At 42.0% G+C, this 23,345-nt stretch overlaps 1 protein-coding gene across 3 annotated transcripts in view; it reads right to left on the reverse strand.

The window, feature by feature from the left end:
- Positions 1-23,345, reverse strand: part of SASS6 (SAS-6 centriolar assembly protein) — a 180,795-nt gene that overhangs the window by 15,360 nt on the left and 142,090 nt on the right. Inside the window, exons 15-16 of one of the 3 annotated variants that reach the window (XM_029617430.1) lie at positions 22,498-22,583; positions 16,981-17,075 (exon numbers count right to left, since the gene is read on the reverse strand). In XM_029617430.1, coding sequence (XP_029473290.1) covers positions 16,981-17,075; positions 22,498-22,583 — 181 coding nt within the window. Of the gene's footprint in view, positions 1-16,980; positions 17,076-22,497; positions 22,584-23,345 lie in introns of those variants that run through there. The other 2 variants (XM_029617431.1, XM_029617433.1) reach the window with 2 other exon arrangements.

Genomic DNA, 23,345 nt, shown 5'->3' on the forward strand with positions numbered 1-23,345 from the left:
GAAACATGACGTGCAAGAGCCGCTAAGGTCTCTGCCCTATCCTGAGGTAGGTAGGCCTTGTTCTGGACAGTGTCCAGGAGTGCCCCAATGAAGTCCAGTTGTATGGCCGGCTGAAGGTGGGATTTGGGATAGTTGATCAGAAATCCCAGGGCCTCCAGCATGTCTATCATGAGGCGCATGGCAGTCCGAGCCCCTTGGTGAGAGTTGCCTTTGATGAGCCAGTCATCGAGGTAGGGAAATATATGAATTCCCTGCCTTCGAAGATGGGTACCGACAACCGCCAGACATTTGGTAAAAACCCGAGGGGCAGATGCCAGGCTGAAGGGCAGGACTCAGTACTGGTAATGTTGGCGGCTGACCAGAAATCAGAGGTACTGCCAATCCCTGTGAAAAATGGGGATATGGGTGTACACATCGTGCAGATCGAGGAAGCAGAGTAAGCCCCCCCTTCCCTTGAGAAGGGGAATTAGGGTGCCCAGCGAGACCATCTTGAATTTCTCTTTTACCAAGAATCAGTTTAGAGCTCTCAAGTCCAGTGTGGGCTGGACACCACCCATTTTCTTGGGAATAAGAAAATACTGGGAGCCTGTCAGCACAGTATTTCCAGAACTGTAAAAAATTATTTTTTCAAACTGCATGTTTTAAAACGATTACGTCCTCTTTTATTCTTCCAAGACTATCGATCAGTATTGCAAGCGCTGATTCTGTCAGGCCTACATTATTGCAATGGCTTATATATAGGGCTTCCTGAAACTGTCATTAAACCTCTTCAATTGGTTTTAAATTCAGCTGCAAGACTCCTTACAGGTACACCTTTAAAACAGCATATTACGCCAATTCTATATAAGTTGCACTGGTTACCAGTTAAATATCGTATTTAGTATAAAATTATTATGCTAACACATTCCTTGTTAAATAATATAGATTCCACTTGGCTATGTTCCACGTTGCGTGTCTACAAACCTCAAAGAGAACTTAGGTCAGCGGGAAAAAACCTATTGGAGGTCCCTTCCATAAAAAATGCGGCATTGAATGTGACCAGAAACAGAGCATTTTCAGTTGTAGGTCCAACAATGTGGAATGCCCTGCCTGACCCTCTAAGGCAAATACCCAATTTTAATGAGTTCAAGAAAGCGCTGAAAACTTACTTATTTCAGGTAGCTTTTAAGGATATTGAGCCTTAGTTAAAGTATGCAGTTTTTAGTTATATTCCATTTCTTGCCTTATAGTTTTAGGTGTATTTTTAGGTCCTGTCTTATAATTAGTAACCTGAGTTGAGCTGTTTTAGATATAATTTGTATTGCAGATCAGTGATATTGAACATCTTACAATTTGTTTTATTTTCTGATCTTTAAGTTTTTAAAGTAATGGCCATATTTCTTATCCCATGTCACTTTAATTTTACCTTATTGATAATATTACTTATTGTATTTTTATTCTTACTTTTATTGAAGTTTTTATTTTCTTTATTTGAATTTAATTATTCTCCCTTTTAATTTTAACTACATTGTAAACCGCTTTGGTCAGCATTTAATGTTGGTAAAATGGTATATAAAAACGCTAAATAAATAAATAAGGCTCGACCGCTTGTGTGGAAAGGAGGGCAGAGAGCTCCGCTCAAAGTATTTAATCGTCTTCTGCTGTTCCCCAACTGAAAAAAGGTAGGGAGCGGGGTGTAAGTTGCTGGAAATGAAACCAGTAAACCTGGCAAACTATGGACAGGACCCAGCGATCCGAAGTGATTGAACCCCAATAATCCATGAATAGTTGGAGACAACCCCTACCGGGCTGGCTCTGGCTCCCTCACCTCCAATCAAAAACCGGTGGCAGGGTTTTGTGGTGGAACCATGGGTGCCCAAGGGGGCCTGGGCTGCCTTTGCCTGGTGTTTACGACTGGTCTCTGAGGCCTAGACTTTCCAGTGGGAGGATAATACCTGCGAGGTCGATAGAAAGGCCGCTTCGGATATGGCCAAGCAATTTTTCTGGGGGGCTGGGTGTCTGATGTACTAGCCGATAATTGCTGAAGGGTCTCTTGATAGTCCTTCAACTGAGCCACCGTCTCCTTAATCCAGCTGCCAAACAGGTTCTCCCAAGTACAGGGCAGGTCGGCTAGATGGTCCTGGAGCTCTGGTCGCAGGTCGGAGGCCCGTAACCATGCTGTGCGCCGGGCCCCATTGCCTACTGCAGCCGACCTCATGGCTGCTTCAAACACATCATAAGCTGCACAGACCTCATGTTTGTCACACTCCAGGCCCTGTTGGGACAACTGCCTGAAAATCCTCCTGGAACTGCTGAGGTAGGTGCTCACTGAATTCCAGGGCTTGTTTCCACAAGTTCTGAAAAGACTGCCCCATGTAAAGCTGATAACAAGCTATGCGGGCAATCCGCATGGCGCCCTGAAACACTCAACAGCCCAAGGCGTCTAGGGCTTTGTGTTTATGTCCTGGAGGAGCAGAGGCATGGGTGCGTACCTTCTTAGCCTTTTTGAGGGCTGACTCTACCACCACCAATTGATGGGGGAGTTGACAGCGGTCAAACCCGGTGGAAGGCTGACCCTGGTATACCGTGTCGGTTTTTCTGTTGATTGGCTGGCAGACAAAGGAAAGAAAAAAGGAAAGAAAACAGCTGCAGCTCTAGAAAAATCACTTAAAAAGACTGAGGTAGAGAGCAAAGCTGAATGCCATGAGACACACAGCTCCCGCGAAAAAGAGAGACTGAAGGACTCTTCCTAGGTGGCAGGGTGATGACTACAGCTGCACATGCTTAGAAGAGAATATTTGAAAGTTCTAGATTCTTTAAGATCAAAATTCCATGCTGGGCTCCATCTGATGATGTCACCCACGTAGGATGACTACCATCCTGCTTGTCCTCTGAGAAATATCAGTTCTAGAAATGATTTTCAAGGGTGATGATTCAGATGAACTGAACCAAATCACAGTGATCCTGGAAGATATAGTAGGCCAGATTAACAAACTAAAGAGCAGAACTCAAAAATGACATTTCAGATTTATTAGTAAAAATTTGTAACCTATCATTAAAATCGTACATTGACCCGAAGATTGGAGAGTGGTCAATATAACCCCGATATTTAAAAAGGGCTCCAGAGATGATCCAGGAAACTATAGACTGGTGAGCCTGACTTCAGTGCAAGGAAAAATAGTGGAAACTATTCTAAAGATCAAAATCACAGAACATATAAAAAGACATGGTTTAATGGAACACAGCCAGCATGGTTTTACCCAAGGGAAGACTTGCCTCACAAATATGTTTGAAGTTGTTAATAAACGTGGATAAAGTTGAACCAGTAGATGTGTATTTGGATTTTCAGAAGGCATTTGACAAAGTCCCTTATGAGAGGCTTCTAAGAGAACTAAAAAGTCATGGGATAGGAGATGATGTCCTTTCGTGGATTACAAACTGGTTAAAAGACAGGAAACAGAGTAGGATTAAATGGTCAATTTTCTCAGTGGAAAAGGGTAAACAGTGGAGTACCTCGGGGATTTGTACTTGGTCTGGTGCTTTTCAATATATTTATAAATGATCTGGAGGGGAAAATGACGAGTGAGGTGATCAAATTTGCAGATGGCACAAAAATATGCAGAATAGTTAAATCACAGGTGGATTGTGATTAATTGCAGGAGGACCTTGCAAGACTGGAAGATTGGGTGACCAAATGGCAGATTAAATTTAATGTAGACAAGTGTAAGGTGATGCATATAGGGAAACATAACCCATACTGTAGTTATAAGATGTTAGGTTCCATATTAGGCGATACCACCCAGGAAAAAAAATCTAGGCGCCATAGTGGATAATATATTGAAATTGTGAGCTCAGTGTATTGCAGCAGTCAGGAAAACAAACAGAATGTTGGGAATTATTGGGAGGGTAATAGAGAATAAATCAGAAAATATCATAATGCCTCTGCATCACTCCATGGTGAGACTGTACCTTCTGTGTGCAATTCTGGTCGCCACATCTCAAAAAAGGAAAATTGGTTCTTACCTGCTAAATTTTCGTTCCTGTAGTACCAAGGATCAGTCCAGACCGCCGGGTTATGCCTCCCTTCCAGCAGATGGAGTCAGAAAAATCTGAAAAGCACCCCCTGATAACCCGGTGTGCCACCTGCGATCCTTCAGTATAATCAATATCAAAGCAGAATGAAGTAAATTTAACAACCAATGACTAGATCAAGAGAACTTATCTGAACAATAACCTATTTATATAGATTTTTTTTTTTTTTTTTTTTTTTTTAAATCTTCATAGTCTTCCAAATACTGCAGAAAAAGAATGAAATCGAGTGGACTCTCTGGAACACTAGACCCCTGGGGTGGGCATCTGGACTGATCCTTGATACTACAGGAATGAAAATTAGCAGGTAAGAACCAATTTTCCTTTCCCTGTACGTACCAGGATCAGTCCAGACCACTGGGATGTACCCAAGCTGCCCTAAATGGGGTGGGACACAGAGTCCCGCTTGAAGCTCACTGCTGCCAAAAGAATCGACATCCGGAGCCCGGACATCTAAGCGGTAATGCTTAGCAAAAGTGTGCAAAGACTTCCAAGTAGCTGCCCTTGAAATCTCCTACGGCGAAACACATTGGCTCTCTGCCCAAGATGCTGCTTGAAATATGAGCGAATGAGCCTTAAGACCATATGGCACTTGCCACCCGTGACCTATGTAGGCCGAAGCAATAGCGTCCTTCAACCATCGGGCAATAGTAGTCTTGGAAGCCTTACATCCTTTCATAGGACCGCTCCACAAGACAAAGAGATGGTCTAACAATCGAAAAGCATTAGTCACTTCCAAGTACCACAGAAGTATCCAACGGACATCCAATCTCCTCAAATCATGAGCCTGAGGAGAATTCCGATCCAAATCTGGAAAAGCCGGTAACTCAACTGACTGATTTACATGAAACGCCGAGACCACCTTCGGAACAAAGGAAGGCACCGTCCTAAGCGAAACACCAGAATCTGTGATCCGCAAGAACGGTTCCCTACAAGACAACACTTGAATCTCTGATATTAGCCACAAGGAACACCACTGAGTGTTAGATCCTTTAACGTAGCCCGTTTGAGAGGCTCAAAAGGAGGAATGCACAACCCTCTGAGAACGAGATTCAAACTCAAGGAAGGACACACTTGACGCACCGGCGGGAGAAAATGCACCACATCCGGTTGGCCTGCAAGGGACATACCATCAACTTTGCCTCTTAAACAGCCTAGAGCCGCTACCTGAACCCAGAGCGAGCTGTATGCCAATCCTTTCTTTAATCCTTCCTGCAAAAAAGGCAAGAATGTGTACAATAGAGGCTATACGCGGGGAAACCTTCAATCTGATGCACCATGAGTCAAAAACCTTCCAAACTCTGACATAGACGAGAGAAGTAGAAGTCTTTCACACAAGCATAAGACATAAGAAAATGCCATACTGGGTCAGACCAAAGGTCCATCAAGCCCAGCATCCTGTTTCCAACAGTGGCCAATCCAGGCCATAAGAACCTGGCAAGTACCCAAAAACTAAGTCTATTCCATGTTACCATTGCTAATGGCAGTGGCTATTCTCTAAGTGAACTTAATAGCAGATAATGGACTTCTCCTCCAAGAACTTACCCAATCCTTTTTTAAACACCGCTATACTAACTGCACTAACTACATCCTCTGGCAACAAATTCCAGAGTTTAATTGTGCGTTGAGTAAAAAAGAACTTTCTCCGATTAGTTTTAAATGTGCCCAATGCTAACTTCATGGAGTGCCCCCTAGTCTTTCTACTATCCGAAAGAGTAAATAACCGATTCACATCTACCCGTTCTAGACCTCTCATGATTTTAAACACCTCTATCATATCCCCCCTCAGTCGTCTTCTCCAAGCTGAAAAGTCCTAACCTCTTTAGTCTTTCCTCATAGGGGAGCTGTTCCATTCCCCTTATCATTTTGGTAGCCCTTCTCTGTACCTTCTCCATCGCAATTATATCTTTTTTGAGATGCAGCGACCAGAATTGTACACAGTATTCAAGGTGCAGTCTCACCATGGAGTGATACAGAGGCATTATGACATTTTCCTTTTGATTCACCATTCCCTTTCTAATAATTCCCAACATTGTTTGCTTTTTTGACTGCTGCAGCACACTGAACCGACGTTTTCAATGTGTTATCCACTATGACGCCTAGTTGTAGCACCTAATATGGAATCCAACATTGTGTAATTATAGCATGGGTTATTTTTCCCTATATGCATCACCTTGCACTTATCCACACATTAAATTTAATCTACCATTTGGATGCCTAATTTTCCAGTCTCACAAGGTCTTCTTGCAATTTATCACAATCTGCTTGTGATTTAACTACTCTGAACAATTTTGTGTCATCTGCAAATTTGATTATCTCACTCGTCGTATTTCTTTCCAGATCATTTATAAATATATAACAGGCACGGCTCCCGAGGCCCCCGGACTGGTACAACGAGGGTGACAGCCCCCCCCCCTTGGCTGACGCTCTTGACGTGCTGACGTCGCAGAGCACGCCAGGAGGGGGTTAAAAGAAGCCAGAGACCGGAGGCGTCGTGCGCCAAAGGGGCATGTCCCTTTGTACGCCTCTTCGTACGCCCAATAAGAGAAAGGACCATAGAAGCTCACACCAAATCAAAGCATGATGGAACCGGTAAGAGAAGGGGATGGACCAGCAACAAAATCTATTGAGGTTTGCATCCACAAAGGTAAATACAGCAACAATTACAATTACTTAAGAAAACCAAACACAATTCAGTAGCGAATGGGAACCCAAAACTTAGTAACCTCGTCCAAGTAAAAAGGGCAAAAAATCCAAACTCATTGAATCTGAATAAACTGTTAACATTAACATTCCTTCTAATTAATGCTCAATCAATTACAAAAAAATTCCCAATAGTAATTGACCTACTGTATGACATGAAACCAAGTTTCATAGCTATCACCGAATCTTGGTTGAAAAAAATCGGACATTATCCTAAATAATCAAATTGCACACCAAAATCATAACGTATTCTCAATCCCCAGAACGAATAAACGCTGAGGCAGCTTAGTACTAATTATTGAAAAAAAATTCAAATGTAAACTAATACCAACAACACCACCTCGTAACCATGAAATCGCAATATTTGACACCGAACATACTCAAATATGCCTTATCTATTGCCCCCCCCCCAGCTTACTTGAGCTAAACATATCACCACTAATTGAATATTTAACAATTAATCTAAACCCCTCCAAACCAACCATCGTGCTTGGAGATTTCAACCTTCACATGGACACAGATCCACTAATACATGCCAAACACTAAACGATTTGATGACAGCACTAGGATTCACATTAATCACAGATAGACCTACTCACAAAGCGGGACACTCACTGGACCTCACTTACATCAACCATAGCTTCTTTGAACACATGAACACTAAATATAATCAAATTCCATGGTCAGACCATTTCCTAATTCAGTCCACTATTAAATGCATAAAACCAATAGTAATACAGGAAAATAAAACAGAGTTTAAATATCGTCCACCTTTTAACATTGAAACATTAAAATATAAACTAGAAGAGACACTAATACACTTTGACCACAAAGACTGTGTAACCGCAACTACAGAATGGCTGACTAGCACAAATAAATTGGCTGATGACATTAACTCCACAAAAACAATGCAAATACACGAGCCTAAAACAAAAAAACCCATGGTTTAACGAGAGGATAAAGGAAATCAAAAAGTCTGAGAAAAAAGGAAAAAAAATGGAAAAAAGACAAATCAGCAGAAAACCTAACCAAATTTAGGAAACAACTAGCTTATTATAAAAAAGTAATTCTCGATGCAAAAAAACAATTCTTTAGCGCAAAAATTGAGAAATTTACAAACAACCCAAGAGCTCTATTTAACATAGTAAAAAATCTGACTAATGATAACACAGAGGCGCCCCAAACCCCTAAAGAAAATAAATGCAATGAAATAGCACAGTATTTCTCAGATAAAATCACTAGCCTTAAAGCGAAGATACCGATCTTAACTAAGCAGGAAATTAAGATGCACAAAAGAGATGTAACACCATGGGACACATTTGACGAGGTATCTCAGAGAGAAGTGGAATCCATGATAAAAATTTTGAACCCCGCTCCACATAAGATTGACACCATTCCCACCATGGACATCAAAAAACTAGCTGATATAACCTCCTATACTATAGCAAAAATAATTAACCTATCACTGAGTGAAGGACTAATGCCAGATTCTCTTAAAGGTGCAATAATTAAACCAATACTGAAGAAAAAGAACAGTGACCCAAATGTCTTAAGTAACTATAGACCTGTTTCAAACTTACCCATGCTTGCTAAATTAATAGAAAAATCGGTACAAAAGCAACTGGCAGAACATCTAGACAACAACAACATACTTTACCCCTCACAACACGGCTTCAGAAAATACTATAGTACTGAAACATTACTAATCTCACTAACAGATAATGTACTACGGGGGTTTGACAGCGGAAAACACTACATTATGATATTACTAGACCTGTCAGCAGCATTTGACACAGTATATCACAGCATACTACTAAAAAGGCTTGAAGAAATAGGACTACAAAACAAAACAATTGAGTGGTTCCGCTCCTACCTAAACAATAGATTTTTTCAGGTACAGATAAAACACACAATATCAGACAAAATCAAGCTAATGACTGGGGTCCCACAGGGGTCAGCACTTTCGGCAACTCTATTTAATATCTACATGCTGCCTCTATGCCACCTCTTGGCAGGACTAGGTATCATACATTACATATGCGCTGACGACATTCAGCTAATCCTACCAGTAGAGGAAACAATTGAAAAAACACTAAACTTAGCAATTTTGTACCTAGATATAATAAAACAACTATTAAGCCAAATTAATTTTGAAATTATTGAAAAGACAGAATTCATACACCTTGAAAGAAAAACCACTGAATTAATTCAGAATCCATCAAACTTAAAAAGGATCAGATAGTGGAACTAACCGAAAAAGCCAGAAACCTAGGTGTAATAATTGACAATGAACTCAATCTTAAGCAACACATATCGGTGAAAGTTAGGGAAGGTTACGCCAAACTTATGGTGCTTAGAAGGCTAAAACCCCTATTGACCCAAGTGAACTTTAGAACTGTTCTTCAAGCACTTATATTCGCGAGCACAGACTATTGTAACACTTCTGCTTGGATTACCATACACAACACTAAGACCACTACAAATTTTACAGAACCCTGCAGCCAGAATACTAACTGGAAAAAGCAGAAGAGATCACATCACTCAAACACTAGCGGAATTATACTGGCTGCCAATTGAACAAAGAGTGCAATTTAAAACACTATGCACAATCCACAAACTAATCTATGAGGAAAATACTGACTGGCTAAACACTGCACTACTAGTACATGTCCCCCAGAGAAATCTAAGATCAGCCAATAAAGCTCTACTAACCATTCCCTCTGTAAAGACAGCAAAACTGACGCAAGTAAGAGAGAGAGCACTATCTCTAGCTGGTCCAATATTATGGAACACACTGCCACTCGAAATAAGACTAATGAAAGATCTAAAACTCTTTAAAAAAGAGTTTAAAAACATGGCTCTTCAAAAAAGCTTTTCACAATGAGAGTGGGGCGTAAGGAATACTAGCGGACAAGAAAGAGAACTCAGACTCACTGTTAAAAGTCAACAAATAGCAGTTATCCCTCCTTTATTATTTTTTCTCATACCTAAAGATTAATTTAAGAGTACAGTATTCTCATATATGGATATCCTATAATTCATATAAATGGAATTTCCAATCCACGATCCAAATAGTGTATATTATTTGAATCATGTAACCGAAACTTTATTGGCACCTACTAGCTAATTTAGAATCCTAACCAGACTTATGTGCCTATCTGTAAACCGTTGTGATGGTATACTACTAAACGACGGTATAGAAAAGTTTTTAAATAAGTAAATAAATAAATAAATATTGAAAAGTAAGGGTCCCAATACAGATCCCTGAGGCACTCCACTGTCCACTCTCTTCCACTGAGAAAATTGTCCATTTAATCCTACTCTCTGTTTCCTGTCTTTTAGCCAGTTTGCAATCCACGAAAGGACATCGCCACCTATCCCATGACTTTTTACTTTTCCTAGAAGCCTCTCATGAGGAACTTTGTCAAACGCCTTCTGAAAATCCAAGTATACTACATCTACCGGTTCACCTTTATCCACGTGTTTATTATCTCCTTCAAAAAAGTGAAGCAGATTTGTGAGGCAAGACTTGCCCTGGGTAAAGCCATGCTGACTTTGTTCCATTAAACCATGTCTTTCTATATGTTCTGTGATTTTGATGTTTAGAACACTTTCCACTATTTTTCCTGGCACTGAAGTCAGGCTAACCGGTCTGTAGTTTCCCGGTTCGCCCCTGGAGCCCTTTTTAAATATTGGGGTTACATTTGCTATCCTCCAGTCTTCAGGTACAATGGATGATTTTAATGATAGGTTACAAATTTTTACTAATAGGTCTGAAATTTCATTTTTTAGTTCCTTAAACTCTGGGGTGTATACCATCCGGTCCAGGTGATTTACTACTCTTCAGTTTGTCAATCAGGCCTACCACATCTTCCTGGTTCACCGTGATTTGATTCAGTCCATCTGAATCATTACCCATGAAAACCTTCTCCATTACGGGTACCTCCCCAACATCCTCTTCAGTAAACACCGAAGCAAAGAAATCATTTAATCTTTCCACGATGGCCTTATCTTCTCTAAGTGCCCCTTTAACCCCTCGATCATCTAACGGTCCAACTGACTCCCTCACAGGCTTTCTGCTTCAGATATATTTTTTAAAGTTTTTACTGTGAGTTTTGCCTCTACAGCCAAATTCTTTTCAAATTCTCTCTTAGCCTGTCTTATCAATGTCTTACATTTAACTTGCCAACGTTTATGCTTTATCCTATTTTCTTCTGTTGGATCCTTCTTCCAATTTTTGAATGAAGATCTTTTGGCTAAAATAGCTTTTTTCACTTCCCGTTTTAACCATGCCGGTAATCGTTTTGCCTTCTTTCCACCTTTCTTAATGTGTGGAATACATCTAGACTGTGCTTCTAGAATGGGTTGGTTTTTTTGGGGGTTTTTTTTTTTTTTTTTTTTTAGCAATGACCAAGCCTCTTGGACATTTTTTGCTTTTGTAGCTGCTCCTTTCAGTTTTTTCTAACAATTTTTCTCATTTTATCAAAGTTTCCCTTTTGAAAGTTTAGCACGAGAGCCTTGGATTTGCACACTATTCCTCTTCCAGTCATTAAATCAAATTTGATCATATTATGATCACTATTGCCAAGCGGCCCCACCACCGTTACCTCTCTCACCAAGTCCTGTGCTCCACTGAGAATTAGATCTAAAATTGCTCCCTCTCGTCGGTTCCTGAATCAATTGCTCCATAAAGCTATCATTTATTCTATCCAGGAACGTTATCTCTCTAGCGTGTCCCGATGATACATTTCCCAGTCAATATTGGGGTAATTGAAGTCTCCCATTATTACTGCACTACCAATTTGGTTAGCTTCCCTAATTTCTCTTAGCATTTCACTGTCCGTCTCACCATCTTGACCAGGTGGACGGTAGTATACCCCTATCACTATAGTCTTCCCCGACACACAAGGGATTTCTACCCATAAAGATTCAATTTTGTATTTAGTCTCATGCAGGATGTTTATCCTGTTGGACTCTATGCCATCCCGGACATAAAGCGCCACACCTTCTGCCGTGTGCTCCTCTGTGTCATTGTGATAATTTGTACCCCGGTATAGCACTGTCCCATCCGGGTAACCTTTCTTAACAGTCTCCGCTTATAAGCCAAGCCGCTAGACAAAAGCAAGCCGCCTGATCAAAAAATACTGGACCCTGACGAAGAAGATTCAGAAGGTGTCCGAGACTCAAGGGACCGTCTATTTCCAAGTTGACTAGGTCCGCAAACCACAGCCTGTGGGGCCACTCCGGAGCCACGAGTATAACTGAACCCTGGTGAGATTCTATTTGCCTAAAGACTTTGCCCACCAGTGGCCATGGGGGGGGGGGGGGGGGAGAGACACACACAGAGCAGCACGTCGCGGGGGCCATGGCAGGACCAGGGCATCCACCCCATCCGCTCCGTGCTCCCTTCTACGACTGAAAAATCGAAGCCACCTTCGCGTTTAGATGAGTCGCCATCAAATCCAGTCGAGGAACTCCCCATCGAGTCAAGAGCTGCATCGCCTCATCGGACAGCTCCCACTCTCCGGGGTCTAGCCATTGATGACTGAGAAAAGTCAGCTTGCACATTGTCCACCCCGGCTATATGAGAGGCTGCCAACCGAGTAAGATTGCGTTCTGCCCAGACCATTAGCTTGTCTGCTTCGGTGGCCACCGGCCGGCATTTTGTCCCCCCTTGACGGTTGATGTACACCACCGTTGTCGGAGAAAATCCTTACCAACTGATGCTGCACGAGAGGCAGAAAGGTTCGCAGCGCCAGATGAACTGCTCTCGTCTCCAAACGACTAATGGACCATATGGACTCCTGAGCTGACCATTGGCCATGTGCCGATCGTGACTGGCATCCGTTATTACAATCAACCACTGAGGATTCTCCAGGTCCATCCCCTGTTGTAAGTGTTCGTGAACCAACCACCATGTGAGACTGGCCCTGGCAGGATCCAGAAGTAATAATGGCAAGTGGAACTCTTCGGACTTGGGGTCCCAGCGGGAAAGCAACACCCTCTGCAAAGGTCTCATATAAGCAAAAGCCCAAGGGACCAACTCCAGAGTAGACACCATAGAGTCAAGAACCTGCAAATAATCCCATACCTTGGGCAAGATAAAGGCTAAAAACCAGCAAACTTGAGCCATCAGCTTGTCCAGCCTCTCCTGTGGAAGAAAAACCTTGCCCACAACAGTGTCGAAATGGGCACCCAGGAACTGCAACACCTGGGACGGAACCAGCTGGCTCTTGGAGTAATTGACCACCCATCCGAGCGACTAAAGACTAAGTAATATCAATTGAACCGCTAACTTGCAAAGGTCCTCCGACTTTGCCCGAATGATCCAGTCATCCAAATAGGGATGCACCAAAATCCCCTCCCTTCGAAGGGCCGCTACCACTACCACCATGATCTTGGTGAAAACGTGAAAAGTGGTGGGGGGGGGGGGGGGGCCGTCGCTAACCTGAACGGAAGCGCCCAAAACTGGTAATGCTCGCCCAGGATCATGAACTGCAGAAATCGCTGAAAATGCTCTTGGATTCCTATATTAAGGTAAGCCTCTGTCAGATCCAAAGAAGCCAAATATTCGCCTTTGTGGACGGCCGCAATGACGGATCTCAAAGTCTCCATGCAGAAGCGAGGTACCCGAAGCGCCTTGTTGACCTTCAAGTCCAATGGCCTGCAAGGGACGTACCAAGATCGACCGGAAGGAGCCCTCCTTCTTGGGGATCACGAAATAAATGGAGTACCGGCTGCTCCGGCGTAGGGACCGGAACGATCATTCCCAAAGCCTTCAATCGATACAGGATTTGGAGTACCACCTGCTGTTTTGCCTGGGAACCACAAGGCGACACCAAGAAGAGATCCCATAGTGGGCGAGCAAAATCTAAAGTCCATGTTCTATAATGTTTAGAACCCACTGATTTGAAGTGATCTTGACCCATTCCTCGTAAAACAGGGAAAGATGACCTCCAAGCTCCAGATCGGAGGAATGGGCTGGCGCACCTTCATTGGGAAGACTTGTTTGCAGATAAATCCCTGAGAGGCTCCGTCACCAGGAGGCCGCCTACTGCAAAAGGAATGAGCCCACGCCTGGGACCTTGTCGACTGCTGGTGCGGAGCAAAGGACGGGCCCAGACTTGCACGAAAACGGCAATGACCCAGAAAACGACCCCAAGATGAGGTTAAGGGCCGAGAAGACCTGGGTCTGTCCTCAGGGAGTTTGTAAACCTTATTGTCCCCAAGTCTTTAATGAGATGTTCCAGATCATCACCAAATAAAAGATTTCTTTTAAACGGGAAGGAGCCCAGCTAGACCTTGGAAGAGACATCCGCTGACCAACTGCGGAGCCAAAGGAGCCTTCTCGCTGAAACCGCTGAGGACATCTTTCGTGAGGAGGGTACATAGGAGATCATACAAAGTGTCAGCTGTATAAGGTACTGCCGCCCCCATACGCTCAGCCTGCTCTGCCTCCCCTGGAGGTAGCTCCTGAGATGTGAGCAACTGCTGCACCCACCCAAGGGTAGCTCTCTGCATAAGGCTACTGCAGACAGTCGCCCGGATGCCTAGCACGGACACCTCAAAAATTCTTTTGAGAAGACCCTCTAACTTCCTATCATGTAGATCCCTGAGCGCTGCCGCTCCAGTCACTGGAATGGTTGTGCATTAGCAATCACCGACACAGCCACGTCCACCTTCGGGATCTTAAGCAGATCTAAGGACTCCTCCGGAAGCAGATAGAGCTTTTCCATGGCCCTACTAACCCGCAGGCTGGCTTCAGGCGCATCTCATTCTCAGGTCATAAGCTGTAATAGCATCGGATGAAAGGGAAATGGTCTAGGGAGAGCCCGAAGACCCGACAGAACTCGATCCCCTGAAGAAGGCTCCTCCACAGACTGCAGAGCCTGACTATCAAGCTCCACAAGCACATGAGGGATCAAAGGGTCCAGCTCCTCCCTGCGAAATAACCTTAGTACCCGCAGGTCATCCACTTCAACCGGAGTGGCAGTTATCGACATCATCGCTCGTGGTAGGATCCTGGGGGACGGGATCAGGGAGGATAGAGAGTGGTGGCACCCCCCGCATCAGGATCTATCCGGGGCAGCTAGACCCTCCGCAGGGAATCAGGACCCGAATCGTGCGGCCTTTCAGGGCTTAAATTTGGAGGAGAAAGCTGTGGAGGGAAATCCCATCCCCCGGAGCCCTGCGCCTCGCTGGAGCCTGAATCAGGCAAAATAGCCGCCGTTCCCGCATTTCTCGGGGACGGGGCAGGCCTCCGATTCTGAGCAGGCAGACTCCTCTCCAACCCTCGTGACAGCAGGAGAGAGGTTCTTTTCCCTGCTACAGGTATGTGTGAGGGTGCCTCCCCCCGGGAGTTATCGCGAGCGAAGTCCCTCACGGGAGATCCGTGCTGCCATTAGCGGAGCAACGTGCTCCCCGCGGCATGACTGGCTAAGCTGTAACAACAAAAATTCCATTGGGTAAAAAATAACCCCTTCTGGAGGCTCAGGAGATCAAAATCGGCACTGTCTGTACTTAATTATTATTATTATTTTTAAACTGTGCCGGTAAACCAGAAGAATGGCGCGTCCCTGGGCTCAAACGCCTAATAGGAGCTCCCGAGGAATAAAGCTTCTCTGGACCGTTAAGAGGGAGGGACCGGCCCACCGGTAAATCCCCCCTACTCACCGGGATTCGGGCAAAATTCTCTGGGTATATAGGCGATAGGGCACCCAGCCCAGCCTTGCCTGCTACCAAGTGGGGGAGGCTGTAGACCATCCTTTATAAACTGACTGGGTTGTTTTTGGTTTTTTTTGTTTTTTTTAAAGAACTCACTCAAAGTTGATCTAGCCAAAGATCAATAGGGATAGAAAAACCCCTCTCACTGGTTCAAGGATTAAAATTTGGAAAAGGATCAGGACCGCATGTTATGCCATCCTTCATCTGCTGGAGTCAGAAGTACTGAAGGATCGCAGGTGTCACACCGGGTTATCAGGGGGTGCTTTTCAGTTTTTTCTCTGACTCCATCTGCTGGAAGGGAGGCATAACCCAGCGGTCTGGACTGATCCAGGTACATACAGGGAAATATTAGTTGCACTGGAGAAGGTATAAAGAAGGGTGAGGAAAAGCTAATGAGATTTGGGCTGTTCAGCTTGGAGAAGAGAAGGCTGAGGGAGAATATGATAGAGGTCTATAAAAATCATGAGAGGATTAGAATGGGTAAATATGAATCGGTTATTTACTCTTTCGGATAACAGAAGGTATAGGGGGCACTCCATGAAGTTAGCAAGTAGCACATTTAAAACAAATCTGAGAAAATTCTCTCACTCAATGCACAACTAAGCTCTGGAATTTGTTGCCAGAGGATTTGGTTAGGGCAGTTCGTGAAGCTGGGTTTAAAAAAGGTTTGGTAAGTTCCTAGAAAAGTCCATTAACTGCTATTAATTACGGGAATAGCCACTGTTATTACTGGCATTAGTAGCGTGGGATCTACTTAATGTTTGGGTACTTCCCAGGTACTTGTAAACTGGATTGTTCACTGTTGGAAACAGGATGCTGGGCTTGATGGACCCACAGTCTGACCCAATATGGCAATTTCTTATGTTCTTAAAAATAGGTATGTGACTATATACTGGCAACAAACATTCAGGCCTTGATGACTGGTGATACTGCTAATAAGTTTCAAATTTGTGCTAATTAGGGTCCTCTCAAAGCAATAAAATTGTATATAAAGTTTTTCAAATTCCTATGGCTCTCCAACAGTAAGTCTGCTTTCACTCAACTGCTGGGAGGATAACATGGAGCAAGGAATGCCCTGGTACACTTTGGAGCAACTTTCTAGTGCAAACATTGGAAAAACGGAACCATGCTACTTACCTGGAATGTCATCCATGCTTTTTTTTTTTTTTTTTAAGTTCAGAGGAAATGCAAAAATGAAGGAAAAATGTTCAAATAAAAAAGGAAATTTTGAAAACAATTTGTGAGGCCCTTGGAGCCCTCTTTTCCTCTTCTTCCAAAGTGAAAGTGGTGTTGATATAACCGTATTAACAGTCAAATGTTCAGGGGACATACAGCTGTTGCAAGTAGCTTCAGCATCTCTGTACTTTATAGAAAAATCAGGCTGCCAGTACACAAGCCCCAGTTTGTTCCTAATATGTGGCAACCCTAAGCATTTAACACTTGCTGTACTGCAATAATCTAATTCCAGTGTTTCTAATCTCTTACCTGGATTATTAAATGTATTTTGGTTGAGCCTCCGTAAAGGAATACTGTCTTCTCTTTTTTTAAAATACTTCAGCTCCAGCCCCAAAGGTTCACCACTAATGGAAAGAAAATAGCTATTCAGCTCTTTCATCTCAATACAGGTTCTAATATCTTTTGGCAGATTGGCTCCAATTCAGCACACTGCATTCCTGGCATTAGTCAAGCAATAAACATGATCTTATTACTGTCCTAAACCTATAGGAGCACTCACATATATACAACAAACATTTCTCACCAGTTAGGCTAGATAAGTCCTTATTTGTGGCAGAAACATAGTACATGTCTTAATGTGGGAATTATAAGCTTTGCCAGCAAGCCATTTCATCAGGGTTAAACACTAACTTCCCTTCTCTCTGACATTTGCCTGAATAAAAGCATCACTTGTGCTTAAGTCTCTGCCTGGGAAAGGATACCTGACTGTCATGTATTTCTCTAGTTTATAATTAATCCTGATAGCCTGAAAGTAGGGCTGGGTGTTCCCTAGTCAGAGGCAGGACAAAGTCAGGAGGTATAGATTTCAGCAGCCAATGATATGATCCGTGCACACCCCCTGAGCCAAGCCAATAGTGTAGGGACTCGTCTGTTGCTATGGGGAAAGTAGCCAATCATGTAATGACACATCATCTGCCTTTGTATGAATGTACAATAAAAAGAAGAGCCTCGTGAGGGCTCACCCCTTCTTTTCCTGCCTGCGATGAAAGCTGCCTGAAGTGTCTTCTTTGCCTCCATATTCAACACCTTAATCCTCAGTAAACTTGATTATTGTAACACACTTTTTCATGGCCTTATCAAAACATCTCTATGCAGATTATAGCTTGTTCAAAACACTGCTGCAAAAGTCATCTTTTGTAAAAACAAATATGACCATGTCACATCACTCTTAATAGATCTCCACTGGTTACCTATCTCTGCCCACATTACATTTAAAATTGCCTGTTTAACATTCAAGACATTATCAAGATACACCTTATTTGGCGACTCATTAAATCATATCGTCCCAATAGAATTCTCCGTTCTATTCACAAGAATACTTGCCATACCTTCACAGAGAGATCAAGCTGGAATCCATGAAAAAAAGTTGTTTTACATACCTTGCGCCAAGCATCTGGAATTCTCTTCCCCTAAGCTTATGGTTTGAAATTATTTGAAGGGTAGGAAATCCCTTAAAAGCTTTTTATTTGTGCATGCATTACAAGGGTCTCTTTAATATCATTTTTAGCTTCTTTAATTTAAAGATTTTCTTTTATACTCAATTTAATTTTATGGTTTTATTATCTATGACATACTATTTTTCATGTTTTATTTATGATATGCTGTTTATGTTATATTGACTATTATGTTTTACTGTAAATTGCCTTGATTTACTGTAGTAAGAAATGGCAATTAATCAAATCTAATAAATAATAATATGTTAGGTTGGTTCTAGCAATACCTTGCATACATTAGAACTTTCATATTAAAGACACACATCTCTGTACTTCTACGAGAATCCAGGCTGGAGTGTATCTATACAAGCAAATATTAATCATCTAGTTTAGATACCTCAACAGCTAAAGGGTAAGCGGAGCACAGCTAATTAAATTTACAACTGTACTAAAATAAAATCTTATTTATTTATTTATTTTTATATACCGATGTTCCTGTAAAGAATACATATCGCACCGGTTTACAAGGAACTGAACAGTCGCCTCCAGGGCGGAAATACATTAAAACAGTCGCCTCAAGGCAGAATACATTAACACAAGTATACAGGAAAACTATTAAAAGAGAACTTTCATAAACTCAATTAAATGTAACTGTGAACCATAAATCAGGAACCATAAATCAGGAACATATGTACAGAGGTAGGTATATCGTCTGTCGCTTCACCAGATTTTAGCTCTCAGGGAAAGCTTGAGTGAATAGCCAAGTCTTTAGCTTCTTTTTGAATGTCGGAAGGCATGGTTCTTGGCGGAGGTCCGGTGGGAGCAGGTTCCAAAGATGGGTACCTGCAGTGGACAGAGCTTGTTTCCTCAATGAGGTTTTTGTTGGCTGGGTGTGAAGCATGTTCTGGTATGCACTTCTGATCGGTCTATTGGAGATGTGTTGCTGTAGTTGGAAGGATAGGTTGAGGGGGGAGATGTTGTTTAGAGCCTTGTGAATCATCATGAGGGATTTAAATTGTATCCTAAATTTTATGGGCAGCCAGTGAAGATTTTGGAGGATAGGGGTGATGTGATCCCATTTTTTGGTGTTAGTGAGAATTCTGGCTGTCTTAAAACTCCCTTTAATACTTCAACTCTGAAGTGCTAATAAAGCCTGAAAAATAAATCCATAACCAATCAGCAGCAGCATTCTGTGTGTTTGCAGTACACAAGATCAACATAAGAAGTTGCCATACTGGGTCAGACCAAGGTTCATCAAGCCCAGCATCCTGTTTCCAACAGTGGCCAATCCAGGCTACAAGTACCTGGCAAGTACCCAAACATTAAGCAGAATCCATGCTACTGATGCCAGTAATAGTAGTGGCTATTCCCTAAATAGCCACTTCTCCAGTATAGACTACTGCAACTCCCTTCTAATTGGCCTTCCCAATGCAACCTTAAGACCACTGCAGTTACTCCAAAATGCAGCTGCCAGAGTCCTGACTGGTAAAAGAAAATCCGACCATATATCCCCAGTACTCCACAACTTACATTGGCTACCTGTTAAAAAAAGAATAGAGTACAAAGTCATCACAATTCTACACAAGACAATTCACAAAGCAGACTTCACTGCCCTGGACAATATTATACATCTGCATAAATCATCACGTACAACAAGATCTACATATAAAATTCAACTGGATGTCCCTTCATTACCACAAGCCAAACTTTCCTCCACCAGAAATAGAGCCATCTCTATAGTCGGTCCAAAATTATGGAACTCATTACCTCTACACCTCAATTCACAAGAAAATCTTAAATCTTTTAAAAAAAGAACTTAAAGAATGGCTACTCTCACAGTCTTACAATGACTGTGCTCCCATTGATAACAGAAAACAAATCCTTCATATTGCGTGTATAACTTCTCTTAACTAGAATTCCTCAATTCTCTAAATATAGAGTATAATGATTCAACTGTTATAAAACAAAAAATATTTATGGAAGGAGAGGAACGTTTCATATGCGATAATCACAAATCCCCAACAGGGTGAATTGACTGTCAGTCTAATCATCAACGAACCTCCTCCAACCAAAGTGTATGATCAATGTGCAAGCATTTTTGTGAAAGTGAATTTTTCATATGTGTATCCTTTAAAACATTTATCGTTTCACTTATTGATAAAAGTGAAGTGAATCACTCTAAAGTTCACAATATTTTTTCAAGAATTTTTGCAAGTGAACACTCCTCGCAACCTTGTAGCTAATCCCGGTGAGGGGTATATAGCGATGGTTTCAAAGCAACCTAAAACGGCATAATAGGCAGTCTCTTATGGCTTAAACAAAAGCTCATGCAACACCCCGACTTATCTGATGGTTGTGCGGGTCACCGACGCGGCCACGTTTCAGGTCCACGATATCTCGTCGGTTTAATGTTGAGCCGTTGCCTGCTAGGTTTGTAGCGTGAATCTTGCGATTCTATCCAAGCCTTGGATAGAATCCATCCAAGCCTTGGATAGAATCCATCCAAGCCTTGGATAGAATCCATCCAAGCCTTGGATAGAATCCAAGCCTTGGATAGAATCGCAAGATTCACGCTACAAACCTAGCAGGCAACGGCTCAACATTAAACCGACGAGATATCGTGGACCTGAAACGTGGCCGCGTCGGTGACCCGCACAACCATCAGATAAGTCGGGGTGTTGCATGAGCTTTTGTTTAAGCCATAAGAGACTGCCTATTATGCCGTTTTAGGTTGCTTTGAAACCATCGCTATATACCCCTCACCGGGATTAGCTACAAGGTTGCGAGGAGTGTTCACTTGCAAAAATTCTTGAAAAAATATTGTGAACTTTAGAGTGATTCACTTCACTTTTATCAATAAGTGAAACGATAAATGTTTTAAAGGATACACATATGAAAAATTCACTTTCACAAAAATGCTTGCACATTGATCATACACTTTGGTTGGAGGAGGTTCGTTGATGATTAGACTGACAGTCAATTCACCCTGTTGGGGATTTGTGATTATCGCATATGAAACGTTCCTCTCCTTCCATAAATATTTTTTGTTTTATAACAGTTGAATCATTATACTCTATATTTAGAGAATTGAGGAATTCTAGTTAAGAGAAGTTATACACGCAATATGAAGGATTTGTTTTGGGTTATTTCATTATCATTGTAAGAATCCTTCTTAACTTTGATTTGGTGCTCATTGATTATACACCCATTGATAACAGCATAAATCCTTTTCATATCCACCTCTCGCTCCTTCTTATTCCAGCAATCCTTCTGACACTCACCCCGACGTGCAGAAACCTTCCTTCTCATTAACGGCTTCAACCGTCAACCTCAAGCGTTGCATACATTCTTATCTAATGTTCAATGTACTTATTAACTTTTATTAAGTTAATGTTCTGTTTCAATCTCTGTTTTAATGTTATGAATTCAAATGTAACTGGTTCGTTGTAATGTAAACCGGAGTGAAGGCATTGTCAGCTGTACCTCGGTATATAAACAAATGCTAAATAAAATAAATCAACTTAATTAATAGCAGTTAATGGACTTCTCCTCCAAGAACTTATCCAAACCTTTTTTAAACCCAACTAGACTAACTGCACTAACCACATCCTCTGACAAATTCCAGAGTTTAATTGTGTGTAGAGTGAAAAAGAATTTTCTCTGATTAGGTTTAAATGTGCTACTTACTAACTTCATGGAATGCCCCCTAGTCCTTCTATTACCTGAAAGAGTAAACAACCGATTCACATTTACCCGTTCTAGACCTCTCATGATTTTAAACACCTCTGTCATATCCTCCCTCAGCCATTTCTTCTTCAAGTTGAACAGCCTTAACCTCTTTAGCCTTTCCTCATAGGGGAGCTAATACATCCCCTTTATCATTTTGGTCGTCCTTCTCTGTACCTTCTCCAGTGCAACTATATATTTTTGAGATGCGGCAACCAGAATTGTACACAGTATTCAAGGTGCGGTCTTCCATGGAACGATACAGAGGCTTTATGATATTTTCCGTTTTATTCACCATTCCCTTCCTAATAATTCCTAACATTGTTTGCTTTCTTGACTGCCACAGCACACCAAGCCAACTATTTCAATGTATTTACTATGATGCCTAGATCATTTTCCTGGTGATATGTAACTACAGCATGGATTATTTTTCCTATATTCCAGTGTGTAAAAGACTGGAAAACAATGGAGTTAAAATTCTATCAAGCAATGAAACAAAACTTATTACGAGGTAACATTTGGGGAACCACTAGTAACACTGCTCAACTTCTCTATTCTGACCTCATTTACTCATCAGATAGTGATCAAGTGAAGCTGCTCCACTTACTTTTCTTTATTCCCAGCAGGGAGACCTGGCAGCTGTGCATCTGCTGGTGCTGAATTCGGTTTTGGAAACTGGGTGTTAAACTGAACCTGTCAAAGAATGAAAACTTTCATGGTATAACTTGTTGCTAACATTCATAATTCTAATAATTTTCAGAAATAGCTAGACTTTAACAATTCATATCCTGTAAACTGTCCAAAGTGGGTAACCACAAAAATAGCATCACACACATAAGAAGACAAAATTATCACAGCACTCATAGTAGAGCAGAGCTTTTCACATTAAAGCAGCAGTGTCTCTGTATGAAGGACATAATCAAAGAAATTGTCCTTACTTGTTAATTTCCTTTCCTTTAGTCCTACTACACCATTCCAGACAAATGGTGGCAGGTAACAGTTTTCTCTGTGATATCAACACAGCTACTTACATCTGATGTAGTCCAGAAAATTCCTCAGTACTCTAATAACAAAGCACTAAATGCATCCCAAACATTAATACATAGAACTTGGAATAAACAAAATTAAGAACTGGATCCTCCGATAGAACCTCCTTTCCATTAACTAGGAGTCAAGGGGATAAAACATGGATAACATTTACACATAATTTAGAGGATTCCTGGTTGAAGTATTCCTTACTATTCATTTGACCTGAAACAAGCACTTCCTCAACCATCCCAAGGGCCAATCTTTATGGGAGGGTTCTGGACTGGTGTAACAGGACTAAAGGAAAGGAAATTAACAGTTAAGGACATTTTCTCCTTCCTCTTCAACCAGCTGCACTAGTCCAGACAAGTAGGAAATACCAATGCCCAAGTAGTCTGGGAAGAAGAAAATGAGGGCTGCTTTAAGAAC

Source organism: Rhinatrema bivittatum, chromosome 10, assembly GCF_901001135.1.
Source record: "Rhinatrema bivittatum chromosome 10, aRhiBiv1.1, whole genome shotgun sequence".
Taxonomy (NCBI): Eukaryota; Metazoa; Chordata; class Amphibia; order Gymnophiona; family Rhinatrematidae; genus Rhinatrema; species Rhinatrema bivittatum.